Raw genomic sequence first — 15,255 nt, 5'->3', positions numbered from 1 at the left:
AACAAAGGGATAGCACAGCATCAAGTTCAACAAGCATAGCTATTCCATCCCATTTGTATACTGGATGACACCATTTTTTGTGCAATTAGCAAAAGGAAGGATGTGTAATCCATTTCTTTTAATATGACGTTCTTGTTCCTTTTTTCAGGACCATCAAACCAGTTTAGGAGCATTTTTCAGATGGGGACAATGCAGACTAAATTTGAAGTATAGTTTTTATGGGCAATTTGTGGAATCAGACTCTACAGAGCAGCACTTTTAAAAATATACTGTAGCTGTCTTTCTTGACAAACCTCACACTTTAAATGTTGTGACAGTAAAGATCTATTTTTTCTACAACAGAACAAAGAAGCTTGTTTTCCTTTCCTGACAGCCTGTTTTGTGTAGATTAATCCACTGGTACTAACTCCTGATGTCTCTTGGCTCTCTTCCCATTGGCAACCCCACTAGTATGGATGCCAGTGTTTTCAAATACCACCATGAAGAACAGCAGTAGAGGTGCACACTAGAGAATAAAATCATTTTCTAAACATGTTAGCAGAGTTTCTTTATTGTGATAAATGCGAGCTGCTGAAATTGCCTTCATTTCCATTACCCACTGGCATGATCCAACCAAAATGAATCAATGTTTTAAGTGTTCTTGATTTCAGTGTGGGAAAATTTAAACATTTGGCTTGATCTTAGCCTTTTTAGTTTAGACTCATTGAAGATGGATGTATATGCTTAATTTCTTTCCTGAGTCTGAACCTAGGGCTTTGTATCATCAGCTTCCATGCTAATAAAACTCAGTCTTGCTCCCACAAAATGGAATTAAAAATGGATTACAATAATTTCTGAATACAAAAAAGTCTTAATGAACCTCAAGTGATGTTTTTGAAACTTTCCTTTGCCATGTCTTTATTTCTGAAATGCTCTCTGTGGTTTAGCAAATTTGGGAAGTCACACTAAAGGTAGCAGGGAAGGATATGTCAATCTTGCATGTAGAGTATGCATAGTAGTAGCTATGTTGACTCAGTGTGATGGAAATTGTAGTATAACACATCTGAAAGGCACTTTGTTAGGGAAGTGGGCAATACAGACTGGATCATAGGATGCTGATTCACCCAAAAGTTTAAAGAAATATATAAAACCTTCTAACCAACCAACCAACCAAATTTATTACAAAAAAACCTGTAAATCTCATGAAATTGGAATGATCTGACATCCACAAATGTGGATCCTTGGCAGATTTTAATGCTTTTACTCAGTAAAACATTGCAGTTACTAATAATTTTTGTGGTCTTTTCCCAGAAGAACAAACATAAAGATAAGCCAATGATTTCATATATACTTGTGCACATAGTATAGTTTTACTACGATATATGTTTGCTTTCTCATGAAAGGAGTGATTCACCCATGAGTGTGTCTCTCCTTTTTTGTCTATAACTAACTACTGTATACATAGTAACTGAACATATTGATTTACTTTACTAAAAAGTATTGTGTGTACCTGAGGTATAGAAATTTATTATCTAAATGCCCCATTCATTCATGCAAATAGTCATAATGTTGTTGTCATTAAGTTTTGAATACATTAATGTTTGAATGAAGGCACAACAAGAGATTCCTGTCTATCTCCTTATCAAACTTGGGACCCCTTCCCAAGGTCTCTGCCGATGCATGAAAGCATACATTCCTATTTTGGGGGGGGGGGGGGGGAGAAGCAAAATAAGTGTTGACTGATTCTGCTTTTCCATTGTGATCTGTTAGCATTTTACCATCCTCCCTGAGCAGCAGACTTTGTTCTCTTCTTTTGAACAAATTTGAAAAAAAGGACAGGTTGCTTACCTGTAACTGTGTTTCTTCGAGTGGTCATCTGCGAATTCACACAAATGGGTTATTTCTGCGCATGCGCAGCAAACTCGGAAACTTCTAGAATCTCCAGGCAGAAAGTCATGTAACTTTCTGCAGCCTCTTGCAACTTTTTGGCGGTAGCCCCGCCCATCCGTATATAAGACCCCTACCGGTCCGCCCTCCTTCAGTTCCGAATGAGCCGCAGACAGTGCGGCAGCAAGCGTTATCAAATGAGCAGACACTGAGGGGACGGATGGGTGGGTTTGTGTGAATTCGCAGATGACCACTCGAAGAAACACAGTTACAGGTAAGCAACCTGTTCTTCTTCTTCGTGGTCTCTGCGAATCACACAAATGGGTTAGACTAGCAAGCTATAGTCAGAGGAGGAGGGAGTGTCGGCCAAGAAAAAATCAACAAAGAATAAAGTATATACATCAAACAACTGTGTTATTTATTTACAGTGTTAATACTTAATGTATGGCAGAAAGCAACACTGCCCTCCCAAAGGCTGCATCTTGTCTGGCCCTGGCGTCCAGCCTATAGTGCTTAATGAATGTCATTGGTTGTGACCAAACAGCAGCCTTACACACATCCTCAAGCGGGATCCCAGCTAAAAAGGCCGAGGATGCTGCTACCGCCCTAGTTACATGGGCTCTAACCCGTCCTGGTAGGGGCTTCCTTGCCAGTTCATAGCAGAGGTGAATGGTACTGGCAATCCACTTGGAAAACCTCTGCGGTGAAACCGGCAGCCCCTTCTTGGTCTCGGAGTAGCATACAAAAAGTCTCTCCGACCGTCTGGTGGCAGCCGTTCTGTCTAGATAGAATGCCAGTGCCCTGCGAACATCCAGGGAGTGAAGCCGGCACTCAGAGTCCGTGGACGGGCTAGGGGCTAAGGTTGGCAAAACAATGTCCTGGTTAACGTGGAAAGCAGACACCACCTTTGGTAAGAACGAGATGCCCGTCAGGAGAACGACCTTGTCTCTGTGAAAACGTAGGAAGGGCTGGTCCATTCTGAGTGCACACAGTTCACCGGCCTGACGGGCTGACGTGATCACTACCAGGAAGGCCATCTTCCATGTCAGGAGTCTCAGATCTGTGGTAGCTAAAGGTTCAAATGGTCTGGACATCAGAATTGCCAAAACGGTATCCAGGCTCCATTGTGGAGAAGGATCTGCAACTGGTGGATGTAAGTTGTTGAGTCCTCTGAGGAACCTTTTTATGAGAGGGTCTCTAAACAAGGACAGCTTGTCTTGCAATGAGTAATGTGATGAAATAGCAGACAAATAAGACTTTATGGAACTCAACGAGAGGCCTGCGGTATTCAATGTCATAAGAAAGTCCAGGACTACCGGAATGGAGACATTAGACGGTGACACATCACTGGTTCGTAGGAAGGTAAGGAACCTGCTCCATTTATAGGCATAAGACCTCTGAGTAGACGGTCTTTGTGCTGCTTTGATAATGTCTCGCACTCCGGATGGTAGTGATCTCAGGATTGAATCTTCCATGCCACCAATTGGAGGGATTCCATCTCGGGGTGGTGGACTTGTCCGCCGTGAAGCTAGTGCAAGTCTGGTCTGTAGTCCAGTCAGAGATGTTCTTGGGCTTGTTGCAACAGGGGGGCGAACCAAGGTTGTCTGGGCCACCATGGAGTGATCAGAATGGCATCCGTGGAATCCGTCCACATCTTTGCTAATACCCTGGTGATTAACGGGAAGGGGGGAAACAGGTACAGGAGACCGTTTGTCCATGGAAATTGGAAGGCGTTTCCCAGGGAACCGGATGCACGAATCTGAGAGCAATAGGTTTGCAGTTGAGCATTGTTGGGTGAGGCGAACAGATCTACTATCGGGGTGCCCCACCGTTGAAAGAGAGTGGCAGTTACTTCTGGGTGTAACATCCACTCGTGGCATGTTGACCGGGATGTGCTTATCTGGTCTGCCAGCTCGTTTTCGTCTCCTGGGAGGTGGACACACTGAAGCAGTATCTTGTGTTGTATACACCAATCCCATATTCTGAGTGTGATGTCTAAAATGATCAGGCAGACCCAGCAACATCTTGGACTGCCTGAAGGAAGAGGCCCCTCCCTCCTCAACTGTCATCTCGGCCTCAGAGGGAGCCATCAGGCAGACCCAGCAACATCTTGGACTGCCTGAAGGAAGAGGCCCCTCCCTCCTCAACTGTCATCTCGGCCTCAGAGGGAGCCATCAGGCAGACCCAGCAACATCTTGGACTGCCTGAAGGAAGAGGCCCCTCCCTCCTCAACTGTCATCTCGGCCTCAGAGGGAGCCATCAGGCAGACCAGCAACATCAGGGACTGCCTGAAGGACGAGACTTCTCCCTCCTTTAACTGTATTTTGTATTGTATTACGATTTTACTGTACACCGCTATGATCATCGCGGAATAGCGGTCTATAAATAAAACATATTATTATTATTAAAAGAGTCCTCGACCTCGTACCCCCCTGCTTGTTGAGGTAGTACATGGTCGTGGTGTTGTCTGTCAGGAGGAGAACCACTTTGTTGGAGAGTAGGTTTTGGAATGCTCTGAGAGCTTTTTCCACTGCTAACATTTCCAACGCATTGATGTGGAGGTTTGAGTCTTCGTGGGACCATTTGTCTTTGACTGTGAGTCCCAATGCATGGGCTCCCCAACCCTGAAGAGACGCATCTGTCGTAAGAGTTATGTCTGGTTGAGGTGGGGCAAAGGGCATGCTTGAGCAGATGTTGTCTGGCTGGAGCCACCAACGTAACGAGGCTTGGACTTTCCTTGGAATGGTGAGCGTCTTGTCGGGTCGGTCGTTTACGGGATCGAAGACGGAAAGGAACCAAGACTGTACTGGTCTCAGACGTAGTCTTGCCCATGGCGTTACAAAAGTTGTTGAAGCCAAATGTCCCATCGCGACTTGTACCACACGGGCTGGTAGATGTCTGGAATGGAGGCAGGCTCGAATTGCCCGAGATAGAGTCAGGAATCTGGACGGTGGGAGGTAAGCCTTGGCAGCTTGTGAGTCCAGTAGCGTGCCTATAAAATCGATCCGCCTGGATGGAGTTAGATGTGACTTTTCCAGGTTGATGCAAATTCCCAATGACTGTAACAGGCTTTGTGCAAAGTCCATCTGGTGTTGTAGGGATTGCCTTGACGGTGCAGTAAACAGCCAGTCGTCCAGATACGGGAAGACTGCAATTCCTCTCTGACGGAGGTATGCGACTACAGGGGCCATACACTTTGTGAAGACCCTTGGAGCTGACGAGAGACCGAATGGAAGGACTTTGTATTGAAAGATGTCCTGACCTACGGTGAAGGCGAGGAATCTGCGGTGATCTTCTCGAATGCCAATATGGAAGTAGGCGTCTTTCAGGTCCAAGGTTGCGAACCAGGCGTCTTTCTGCAAAAGTGGCAGAATAGAAGCGAGAGTTATCATCCTGAAACGTTTGTATACTATGAAGGAGTTTAAGGCACGTAAGTCCAAGATGGGTCTAAGGCCTTCAGGCTTTTTAGGGACTATAAAGTACTTAGAGAAAAAGCATGATCGAACCCGTGATGGGTGTACAGGCTTGATAGCTCCTTTATCTAACAGGGAGCGCACTTCGTCGAGAAGGGTGTCCGAGGGGGTAGTAGGAATGACAGCTCCGGTGGTAGGGAGCTCAGAGAACTCAAGGGCATAACCCCATCGAACGATGTTAAGGGCCCAAGAGTCTGAAGTAATAGAGGCCCAGGTGTTAAAGAAGGGCCATAGACTGTTTACAGCGGTGACGAAGTGTGCTGGGAAACTTCAAAAGCGTTTCTTGCCTCTGGTATCCTTCTTTTTATAGCCCTGTTGGTAGCGGCTCTGAGATGGCTGACGTCGATCCTGTTGAGAAGAAGGGGATCTTGATGGCCTGCCCTGTTGAGGGGTGTCCTGGGACTGAAACTGACGGTCCGGTTGATTGTAATGCTGTTGACCATGATGGAACCAAGAGCGTTGACCAGTGTATCTCTGTCGAGGTGGTCTAGATGGAGGAGCTGACATGCCATGCTTTTTGGCGGCGGCTTTCATTCTGTATTTGAAGCTTAACTTCTCATCAGTTTCTTTGTTAAATAAGCCGGAGTTGTCGAACGGCATATCTTCAATGGTGGATTTTGCCTGAGGGTTGAGATCCGAAGAACGCAGCCAGGCATACCTGCGGAGGGCCACCGATCCGGAAAAGATTTTTGAAGCGCAGTCTGTGGAATGGCGCGCTGAAATGATTTGTTGGCCTCCTACCTGGTGGACTTCGTTTCTGATGGCGGTCATAAGTCTCTTTTTGTCATCAGGGAGCTCTGCAATGACAGGGTCCATCTTTTCCATTAAGAGTTGGACATATGCCCCCATACATGCTGCGTAATTAGCTATTTTAATGTCCAACGCAGCAGAAGCATAAAACTTTTTTGCCAAACCATCTATCTTCCTGCTTTCTTTATCTATAGGCGAAGATGAGGGCCGAGCAGAGAAGGAGGTCTGAGAACCCTCTACGATAGCTGAATTCGGCTTCGGATGGTTAAATAGCCAAGTGGGTCCAGATGGTGTAACTCTATATAAATTCTCGATCTTCCTAGATGTGGAGGCAATAGTCGCGGGAGTGTCCCAAGACCTTCTAGCGATCTTCTCCAACAAAGGTAAAAATGCCAGGGAGGGAGGCGCTGGGGCACAGCCATGGATTCTACGCTCCACTGGATCGAGTGCCACTTCTTCAGAGTGGGCAACCTCTAATTTAAGAGCATCAGCCATCCTAATTATTCTGTCCGAAAAGGAACGGACGTCATCCGTCAGGGAAGGTGCGTCCGGTTCGCCAAAGGAGAGAGGCTGATCGGCGTCCAACTGATGGCAAGGGGACGCGGAGCGGGAACGTGATTCTGAAGGTGATCTACTGGCCCTGCGGCTGGTAGGACTGCCTCTGCGGCTGGCAGGAGAAGGGTCCCTGCTACGGGAGCGGCGTCTGGATGGATCTTCGGTATCCAACTCAATGGGCCGGTGGTGTGGAGAGCGAAGCCTCGCTCTGGAAGGGTCTGAAACAGTACGGCGAAGATATTCGACATCAACTGGAAGGAGATATTGACCAGAATGATGGTCGTAAACTAGATCCGGGTATGTATTGAAGAGGTCGCGTTCCGAATGGTCTCTATCCAGAGGAGAACGATTTGGATGGCCACTATCTAGGGCTTCGTCCGCTTCTGTCCCCAAAGCTGCTCTATCTCTCCTTTGCGGAGAAGTACCAACCCGTCTGGGTCGGGATGGTGATCTGGATGGTCGTCTCTGCCTCAATGGACGGGACGGTGATCTAGATGGACGTCTCTGTCTCTGTGGCGAGAGGGGAGCGTCCGAATCAGGGATTTCTCCCTCAGATTCTGAGGAGTCTCCCAAGTTAACAATCTCCAGTTCCTTGTCTTGTACTGACAGATGGGAGGAGATGAGGACCCGTGGTTCCAGAGGTGGTGGGGCCGATGCTGCAGTGATCTCCGGAATGGGAGTAGCCCATGAGACTCAGGCGGGGGAACCGATATGGTACTTGGGGGCCCCTTGCGCCTGGACTTGGGCGGAGGAGAAGCTGATTTGGCCCTTCTAGCCTCACGGTGGTCCTTAGAGGACTTGGAGGATTTCTGTTTGTCTCCATGAGCCCTCTTTGAAGCCTTTTCCGGCTTAGCCTTTGGGTCAGCGGCTGTAGATTGGGCAGCCGACTCCTGGACCGTCGTGCTGGGGCGAAATGCTTTCTCATAAAGGGACGCCTTAAGTTTTTGGTCCCTATTCTTTAGTGCCTGGGCAGTCATGGCCTTACAGTGCCTGCAGGCCCCAGGGATGTGCTCCTCTCCAAGGCAGAGGACACATCTATCGTGTCCATCAGACATGGGGATTTTGACCCCGCACTTGGTGCATTGCTTAAACGAAGCCATATGGGTAGTCGTTACCGGTCTGCGTCAAGTCCGAGAGAGTTGAGACAATGTCCAAATCGTAATCGAAGAGAGTGGTCAAAGGTCCAGTCCGTTTCAATAGCCAGTTAGAGATTCAGTAAGTCAAGCGAAGTTCCTCGAGCTGCAAACGCGGCGGAATGAAGGAACTGAAGGAGGGCGGACCAGTAGGGGTCTTATATAAGGATGGGCGGGGCTACCGCCAAAAAGTTGCAAGAGGCTGCAGAAAGTTACATGACTTTCTGCCTGGAGATTCTAGAAGTTTCCGAGTTTGCTGTGCATGCGCAGAAATAACCCATTTGTGTGATTCGCAGAGACCACGAAGAAGAAAAACCATTTTATTGCTCCTTGCTTGCTTAGCTAGTCTGTGATTATTCTGAGCTTTAGCATGTTGTTCTTGTTGTTTGTTAACTGTCTTCAAGTTGACTTCAACTCATGGTGATCCCGTATATAGAGAGATCTTGTAGCACCTTTGAAACTAACTGGAAGAAAGAAGTTGGCAACATGAACTTGCGTATAATCATAGAGTTGGAAGAGACCATAAGGGCCATCCAGTCCAAACTCCTGCCATGCAGGAACTCCCAATCAAAGTATACCCTACAGATGGCCATCTAGTCTGTTTAAAGACCTCCAAGGAATGAGACTCCACCACACTCCAACTAAAATCTATTTCCTCAGATGCATTTGGTGGAGTAGAAGCCAGGGATAGACCCATATATGCCATTGGGAGCCCTGGTGGCACATTGGTTAAATGACATTACTGTAGTCACAAGGTTGTGAGTTCAATCTCAGACATGGCTCCAAGGTCCGCTCAGCCCTGTATCATTTTGTAGGCCAGTAAAATGAGTACCCAGCTTGTTGGGGGCAATTGGCTTACACATCGTAAACTGTTTTGTGAGTTCTATTTCACTGATAAGTGGTGTAGAAATGTACTTGCTATTGCTATTGGTGTGTGACACAGTCAATTCAAATTCAAAATCCTTTGTGTATGAAAATGAAGTGGCAAGTCCAGTTTTAACAATGGTCGTTTGTGAACAAAGGCATTAGGAACTAGCCTTTGTGTGTGCAAATGAAGTGGCAAATCCAGTTTGGCATTCGAAACTAGCCCACAGGTGAAGAGATTAGATGAGTGTAGGATGCCCTCATTGGGAAGGGGTCATATAGTGTTGAAATGTGTATAGTGTGCCATGATTCCATTATCTTTGTTCAATCCACTGCTGAGGGAATATAGTCTGTAGATGAACTGCCTTTGTAGTTCTTTTGTTCAAGGACTGCTGTTCTGAGGAGTGAGATGGAATGCCCAAGGAGATTGAAATTTTCTGCACTGGATTTTGCGTATTCCCATTCCTAATGTCTGATTTATGTCCATTTATCCTCTGCTGCAGGGACTGGCCTGTTTGCCTGATGTAGAGCGCTAGTGGGCACTGATGTTATAATAGGGCATAAATCACATTGGAAGATGATCACGTGAATGTCCCCCTAGTATTGTAGGTGATGTCATTAGGTCTTGTGATGGATAAATGTGTGGGCAGAGTTGGCATTTTGGTTTGTGGCAAAGCTTAGTACCTGTGTCTCCATCTGTGTCTTGTGTCCTGCTATTGGTAAGTATCTGAGGTTTGGAGGCTGTCTGTAGGCAAGTAAAGGTCTGCCACCAAGAGACCATGAAAGATGTCCAGAATGGGCTGCAGTTCACTGATGATGTGCCTGAATAGTCTGTTGGGAGCTGTATATGACCACTAGTGGAGTTCTGTTGTTTTCTCTCTTCAGTCTGTTCTGAAATAGATCAATCCTGGGTACAAGTCTTGCTTTGTTTATTTGGGTTTTTTATTTCATGTGGTGGGTACTGTAGTTTGAGGAATGCTCATTGTAATTCCTTGAGTGTGGCATCCCTGTCTTGTCGGTCTGAGCAGATGTGATTGTATCTGAGGTACATCCAACCCCTCTGATACACTCACATCTGCTCAGACCCACAAGATAGGGATGCATATCTTAGACTGACAATGTTCCTTCCTCTGATCTTCACTCTTCCTTCTTCAGAATCTGAACTAGCTCTGCATGTGTTTACTGTGTACAAGTTAAACACAGAGAGTAACAGAATGCAGTTTTGCCTGATCCCTTTGCCAGTTGGGAACCTTTAGCAACCCTTATACTATTTCTTCAAGCTTGGGTTACATATCTGTATTCTTCCTTGGTACTTTCTGCTTCCTTTCCATTCTTAATATATGCTCTCTTTTTTTCATCTTCATTTTCTCTTTGAGTTTATGGTGCAGGCACATCAGCTTTTTAAGATAATTCCTATTTTAATTCTTCCATAGACTTGTTTGCGATTGTGCTTTTAGCCATTCCTTCTTTATGAAATCCTACCCATGCTGGGTGTCTTTTTCTTTTAGCATCTCTAGCCATGAGATTCAGATGACTATTTATCTGAGCTTAAAAAAAGATAAATTTTCAAGAGGTCTTAAAAAGGAAAAACACAACATATTTAAAGAAGACTGGATTGATGTCATCAACTTCCTTAAAAAGGAGTGGGGGAGAGATGTAGTAGTGGGAATAGAACCCCTGTAAGCATTGATTGTATTTGATATCTGTTAATCAATCATTGCCAGATTTGAACAAAAACTAGACTAACTCTGACGTCATTTTTGGTTAATTTTTAAGTGGAATCTACTGGCCTGGTGTACCCAAAAACAAAAGCTGTATAGAACTTGCTGGAGGTTAAGCATAGTTATAAACCCTCATTTTTTGCGTATTTGTTTAAAAGGTAATGTAAGATTCAAAAAGTGTATGATTAAAAATGGACTGCTAGCTAGGAAGTAACGAAGGAGGAAGGTAGGTATATCTTTAATGCATCAAGCATCTTAAGCTTGGAAATTGAATAATTATTTTTGTTTTTATTATATATATATATGTTTTTATCTTTAAAAAACTCAATAAAGACTATATTAAAAAAAAGATCAATTTTTCTGAAATTCAGGATTTGTGTTTACCTGTACTCTTCTTTTGCCTGTCCCACAATCATTAATTCTATTAGTAGAAAATACTAACTACTTTGATTCCAGTGACCAATTCCTTCCCATTTGGCTAGGTTCAACTCCAGTATTGCTGATCCCATTGTTTCTTCCTCCACCTTTTGAAAGGCAATGAGTTTTAGGCCACAGCAGGACCAATGGGCCATATTCAGCTCATCTCTCAACTCATCTCTTGTTATCAAAACTTAGTTATGCTCAACAAGACTTGTGTATCAAATAGCTCCCATTTTTTTTAAAAAAAACAGTACCTTGCTGACTCTGTGGTATAGCAGAAGAGTCTTGATATGAGACATACAAGGGGAAAAAAGGTCTCTAACGCACGCTCGAAAAAAGGATCTGCATTACTCCATTTTCCAGCAGTCAACAGATATTTAAATTTTTAATGAAAAAATGTAATAAAAAGAGTCTAAACTATCTGTTGGCTGACAGAATGGTGCATCCAGAGAATCAATTTATTCATAGATTAGATTTGTAAAAGAAGAGAACTGAGAAAAGGAAATGCTACATAAATCAAGATTCTTTGACCTAGATTTGTTGAAAGGAAAGCATAATAAGGTACAGTATAGTCATTTCATAAAGTTGAGACTACATAATTTTAAGATGACCACGTTGGCTGTTGCAATGCCAGTTTAAACTATCACTTTCTATTTGTAAGACAAAGAGGGAGTGGTATTCTATTTCAGTTTAGACAGTCAACAGAAACAAATGTTTAACTTATACCACTAGATGCTAAATCAGTATTTAATGTTGCAACTATACCTACTCCAAGGAGAGAGAGAAAAAACACCATTTGCTGTAAAAACCACTTGAACAGATGTGGCACTGGATGCTATTTTTAAAGCCCCAACTTAAGTTACAGCACATTTAATCAGAATAATTGAGTGGGGGAGGGGGAAATGGAAAGGCTAAATTATATTTGACTATGGAAAGTTGATGTAGTTGTCAATTCTCCATTGCAGAGTAACAAAATTATTATAGGTACAACCTCAGTTAATGAAGCAGATGTGTTCCTGAGCATTACTTGTTTAACATAAAATTTGGGACCAGATGCAGAACTAACATGGAAAGACGAGAGTTTAGTTGCCACACCAAAAAAGGTGGGGCATGTTTCAGCAAACATTTTATCCAAAAGTAACAACACATACATTTGAAATTAGGAAAACATGTTGTATCTTCTTCAGAGCACTGAAAGGCTTCTTTCAAACTGTATCCAAGGATGATTTTTCTTTTCTTTTACTAGCTTCTACTTTTCTTGAAATTTCTCTTTTGGTGGCCAAATACAAAGACTGTGTTTTTTTTTTAAATTAAAAAAAAAACATGCTGAGAGTAGCTGGTAAGACAGATCCCCTCTCTCCTTTCTCTGTTTTGCTGTTCACATATGCTCAGTGAGAGATTCTGAAACCAGCTTCTGTTTACTACCTATTGTACATGGCTACAATACGGTCAGTTAAGAGTAGAGGCTCATCCTTTGCCAGCTCAAGCTTTACTGTGCTGCTTACTGAAGACACAATGTTAATAATAATAATAATAATAATAATAATAATAATAATAATAATAATAATATGTTTTATTTATAGACCGCTATTCTGCAATGATCATAGCGGTGTACAGTAAAAATCATAATGCAATACAAAATACAATGTTGCAACATGTTACACAAAATCTGCACTTCTCCAGCCCTCCTTCAGCATTCTCTCAATGTTAATGCTGCTAAAAAAACTCAAGCCAGACAGAGGTTGAGGAAGAAACAGAGAGCTAGTGGGGTGTAAAAAGCCTTCACTGTCAATGGGTTTGTTAATTGAGCTATGTCTTGGAAAAATCTATATTCCAAAATTTCCTCTTACTCTTACTGCCTCCCTTGAGGACTTCTGGGTCCCATGGCTTAATATGAAACGAAACACTTTTTATCATTATGTCATCACATATTAACTGTCATAATTTCTATTGTGAGATCAACTGTATCAAAACATTTAATTTCACCAAAAACTACCATTGTGTTTCCATTATTCATACCAACTTGTAGAAATCTGATTTATAGTAACAACATTGACTCCTGCAAGCAGATGTAACATCTATTAATGAGATCAAACATGCTACACCTGTTCCAAGTCTCTGTTAGAAACACAAGCAGCTAGTACCAACCATGCCAGATTGTTTGTTCATCTAGCTCAGCAGTCCCCAAACTTTGACCTTTAAGAGATTTTGGACTTTAACTCCCAGAAGCCTCAGCCATATTGGCCAATAGTTTTGGATTCTGGGAGCTGAAGTCCAAAATCCCTTAAAGAACACAGTTTGGGGACCACTGATCTAGCTAGTATTGCCTACTCTGACTGGCAGTGGCTTTTAGTGTGTCAGGCACAACCTTTTCAGAATTTGCAAGTTCCATACTACAAGTATCAATGGCGGTTTACAGACCGCCCCTTTGGGGCGGCCTGTACCCGTCCCTTTCCCAGCCAGATCGGGGCCTCAGCTGCCACAGTGGTAGCCTCTGAGGCCCCGATCCACCGCTTTCCAGGCTGTGGGGAAGCGTTAAAAGGCCGCTTCCCCACAGCCTGGAAAGGGGTGTCCTTGGGGCTTCATGCCCCAAGGACACCCAACAGCAGCGGGGACAAAAAAAAGGGGCCACTTGGCCCCTTTCTGCTTTGCGTCGCTAGTGCAGCCATCGCACAGCACCAGGACGTCACTTTCGCGCCGCTCCGTTTGGGGGTGGCGCGGTTGTGACGTCACAATGGCAGCGCCCGCCACCATTTTGTACGTGCTCAGCACGTACTAGGGTTAGGGCGTCCGGAAGGGACATCCTTTCCTAACCCTAGTACGTGCCGAGCACATACTTTTGGCATGTGTGGAACGTGCCAATGTTACCTTTAACATACTACTTTTCTAGTAACAAGAGTATAATGATATTGCTCCTCTGAAGTAATATAGAGGACTAATATAGAGTACAATGTTCACTCTTTACTTTAAAACAAAAGTGGGAATCATGCAGCCTTCCAGGTGTTGTTGGACTTCATCTCCCCAAAGCCCAGCTATTATTGCCAATCGTAATGGACTGTGAGAATTCTAGTACAGAACTTCTGAGGCAATAGATCCACTAAATTTATTATAACCAGAACACTGCAGAACATTTATTCACAAATACAGCCACATTAAATCTGATTGCAACAACCTCTGTACTGGATAACAGGAAATGGGCAAGAATAATTACTTAAAGTATATTTTTGTTCAGAATATGATTAAAATGATGTGATCGCTTTTGCTTGTCAAGAGAATATTCACTTGCTGTTGAGTAGTTATAGCCTTGTGTTAGCAATTTGCCACCCCAAGGAACCTGTCCAAGAGCATGATATTACTGTCCAAAATAAATAAAATCTTTAAGCTGTCACCATTTTGGCACAGCAGTTCGCCTGCATGCTAGCGCTCAGAGGCATGAGGCTGACAACTTAAAAGTTAAATTTACAAAAGGGTTGAAGTTAAGATCTTAACAAAATATGTAGATTGTGTGCATGTGTGTAAACGAAGGCAGTCATGTAAACAAGTTTCTTTATACTTTAAAATACTGATGTAATTATAACCATACTAATCACTACCATATACAGGACTTGTTATGTAAATCCAAGTGTCTTAAACTCCTTGTGCCTTCAGTTCATTCTTTCTCACAACCACCCCCAAAATTAATTTATTGTTGTGTGACCTTTTGTAGGCAAGACTTAGCTTTTTCAGACCTGAAGACCTGTTTATCTACCTATTTTACAAATGGGGGGGGGGGGGAGGCTAAGATATAATAATATTCCAGTTACCAGGATGTGATACTATATCTGAACAGAGATCTGAAGACTGGTATTCAGGAACAGATTTCCAATTCTGTAGCTAGGATCACTCTAACCAATTTAAATTTCAGGGCAAATGTGTATTCTTTGTGCATTCCCCAAATATTTGCAGGAACAAGTACATACCTTATATCTGCTCTTTTTGCCAGTGTTGCTTAACAATAAAACTGTTAACAACAATTATTTATAATAATGGTCATCTGAAAAACAGTAATTTAAGAGTTGCATGGAAGAGTACCTGGCAGGAGCTGTTGGATAAATGACCTTTATATGTTGAAACGACAAATCCTGATTCAAAACCTGCTTGATCCAGTTTCTTATTCCTTGGCCAGTATCACCTAATATAGAAAGACACAATCTGCTTTAGATATCTATAGAGTACTAAATACTGGACACACACACACAAGTTTGCATCTGAGAGAGAAACTGCACAACATTTGGAAATCAATGCTCAACCTTACTGAATTTCAGGAAAACCTAGCAGTACTTGATGTCTCTCCTTGTTCCATACATAGTTATTTTGCCTTCTCCTTTCCCCAGCTGCTGGAGTGCAGATGCTTCAATACAGCAGGGTATATAAAGTAAAGGCATGACAACAGGCTGTCGTTCTGTACTCTGTGAATAAAAGTCTCACTAACTT

General features: G+C 43.4%; 1 protein-coding gene across 1 annotated transcript in view; it reads right to left on the bottom strand.

The window, feature by feature from the left end:
* LYPLAL1 (lysophospholipase like 1) overlaps nt 1–15,255 on the bottom strand; it is a 33,717-nt gene that overhangs the window by 15,586 nt on the left and 2,876 nt on the right. Inside the window, exon 2 of the mRNA XM_089529330.1 lies at nt 14,854–14,953. Coding sequence (XP_089385456.1) covers nt 14,854–14,953 — 100 coding nt within the window. The remainder of the gene's footprint in view (nt 1–14,853; nt 14,954–15,255) is intronic.

This window comes from Sceloporus occidentalis, unplaced genomic scaffold, assembly GCF_023333645.1.
Source record: "Sceloporus occidentalis isolate IW3139 unplaced genomic scaffold, rSceOcc1.0.p SCAF_6, whole genome shotgun sequence".
NCBI classification, from domain to species: domain Eukaryota; kingdom Metazoa; phylum Chordata; class Lepidosauria; order Squamata; family Phrynosomatidae; genus Sceloporus; species Sceloporus occidentalis.
Note: the sequence above shows the minus strand (reverse complement) of the source record. Positions and strands in the feature narration are given on the sequence as shown.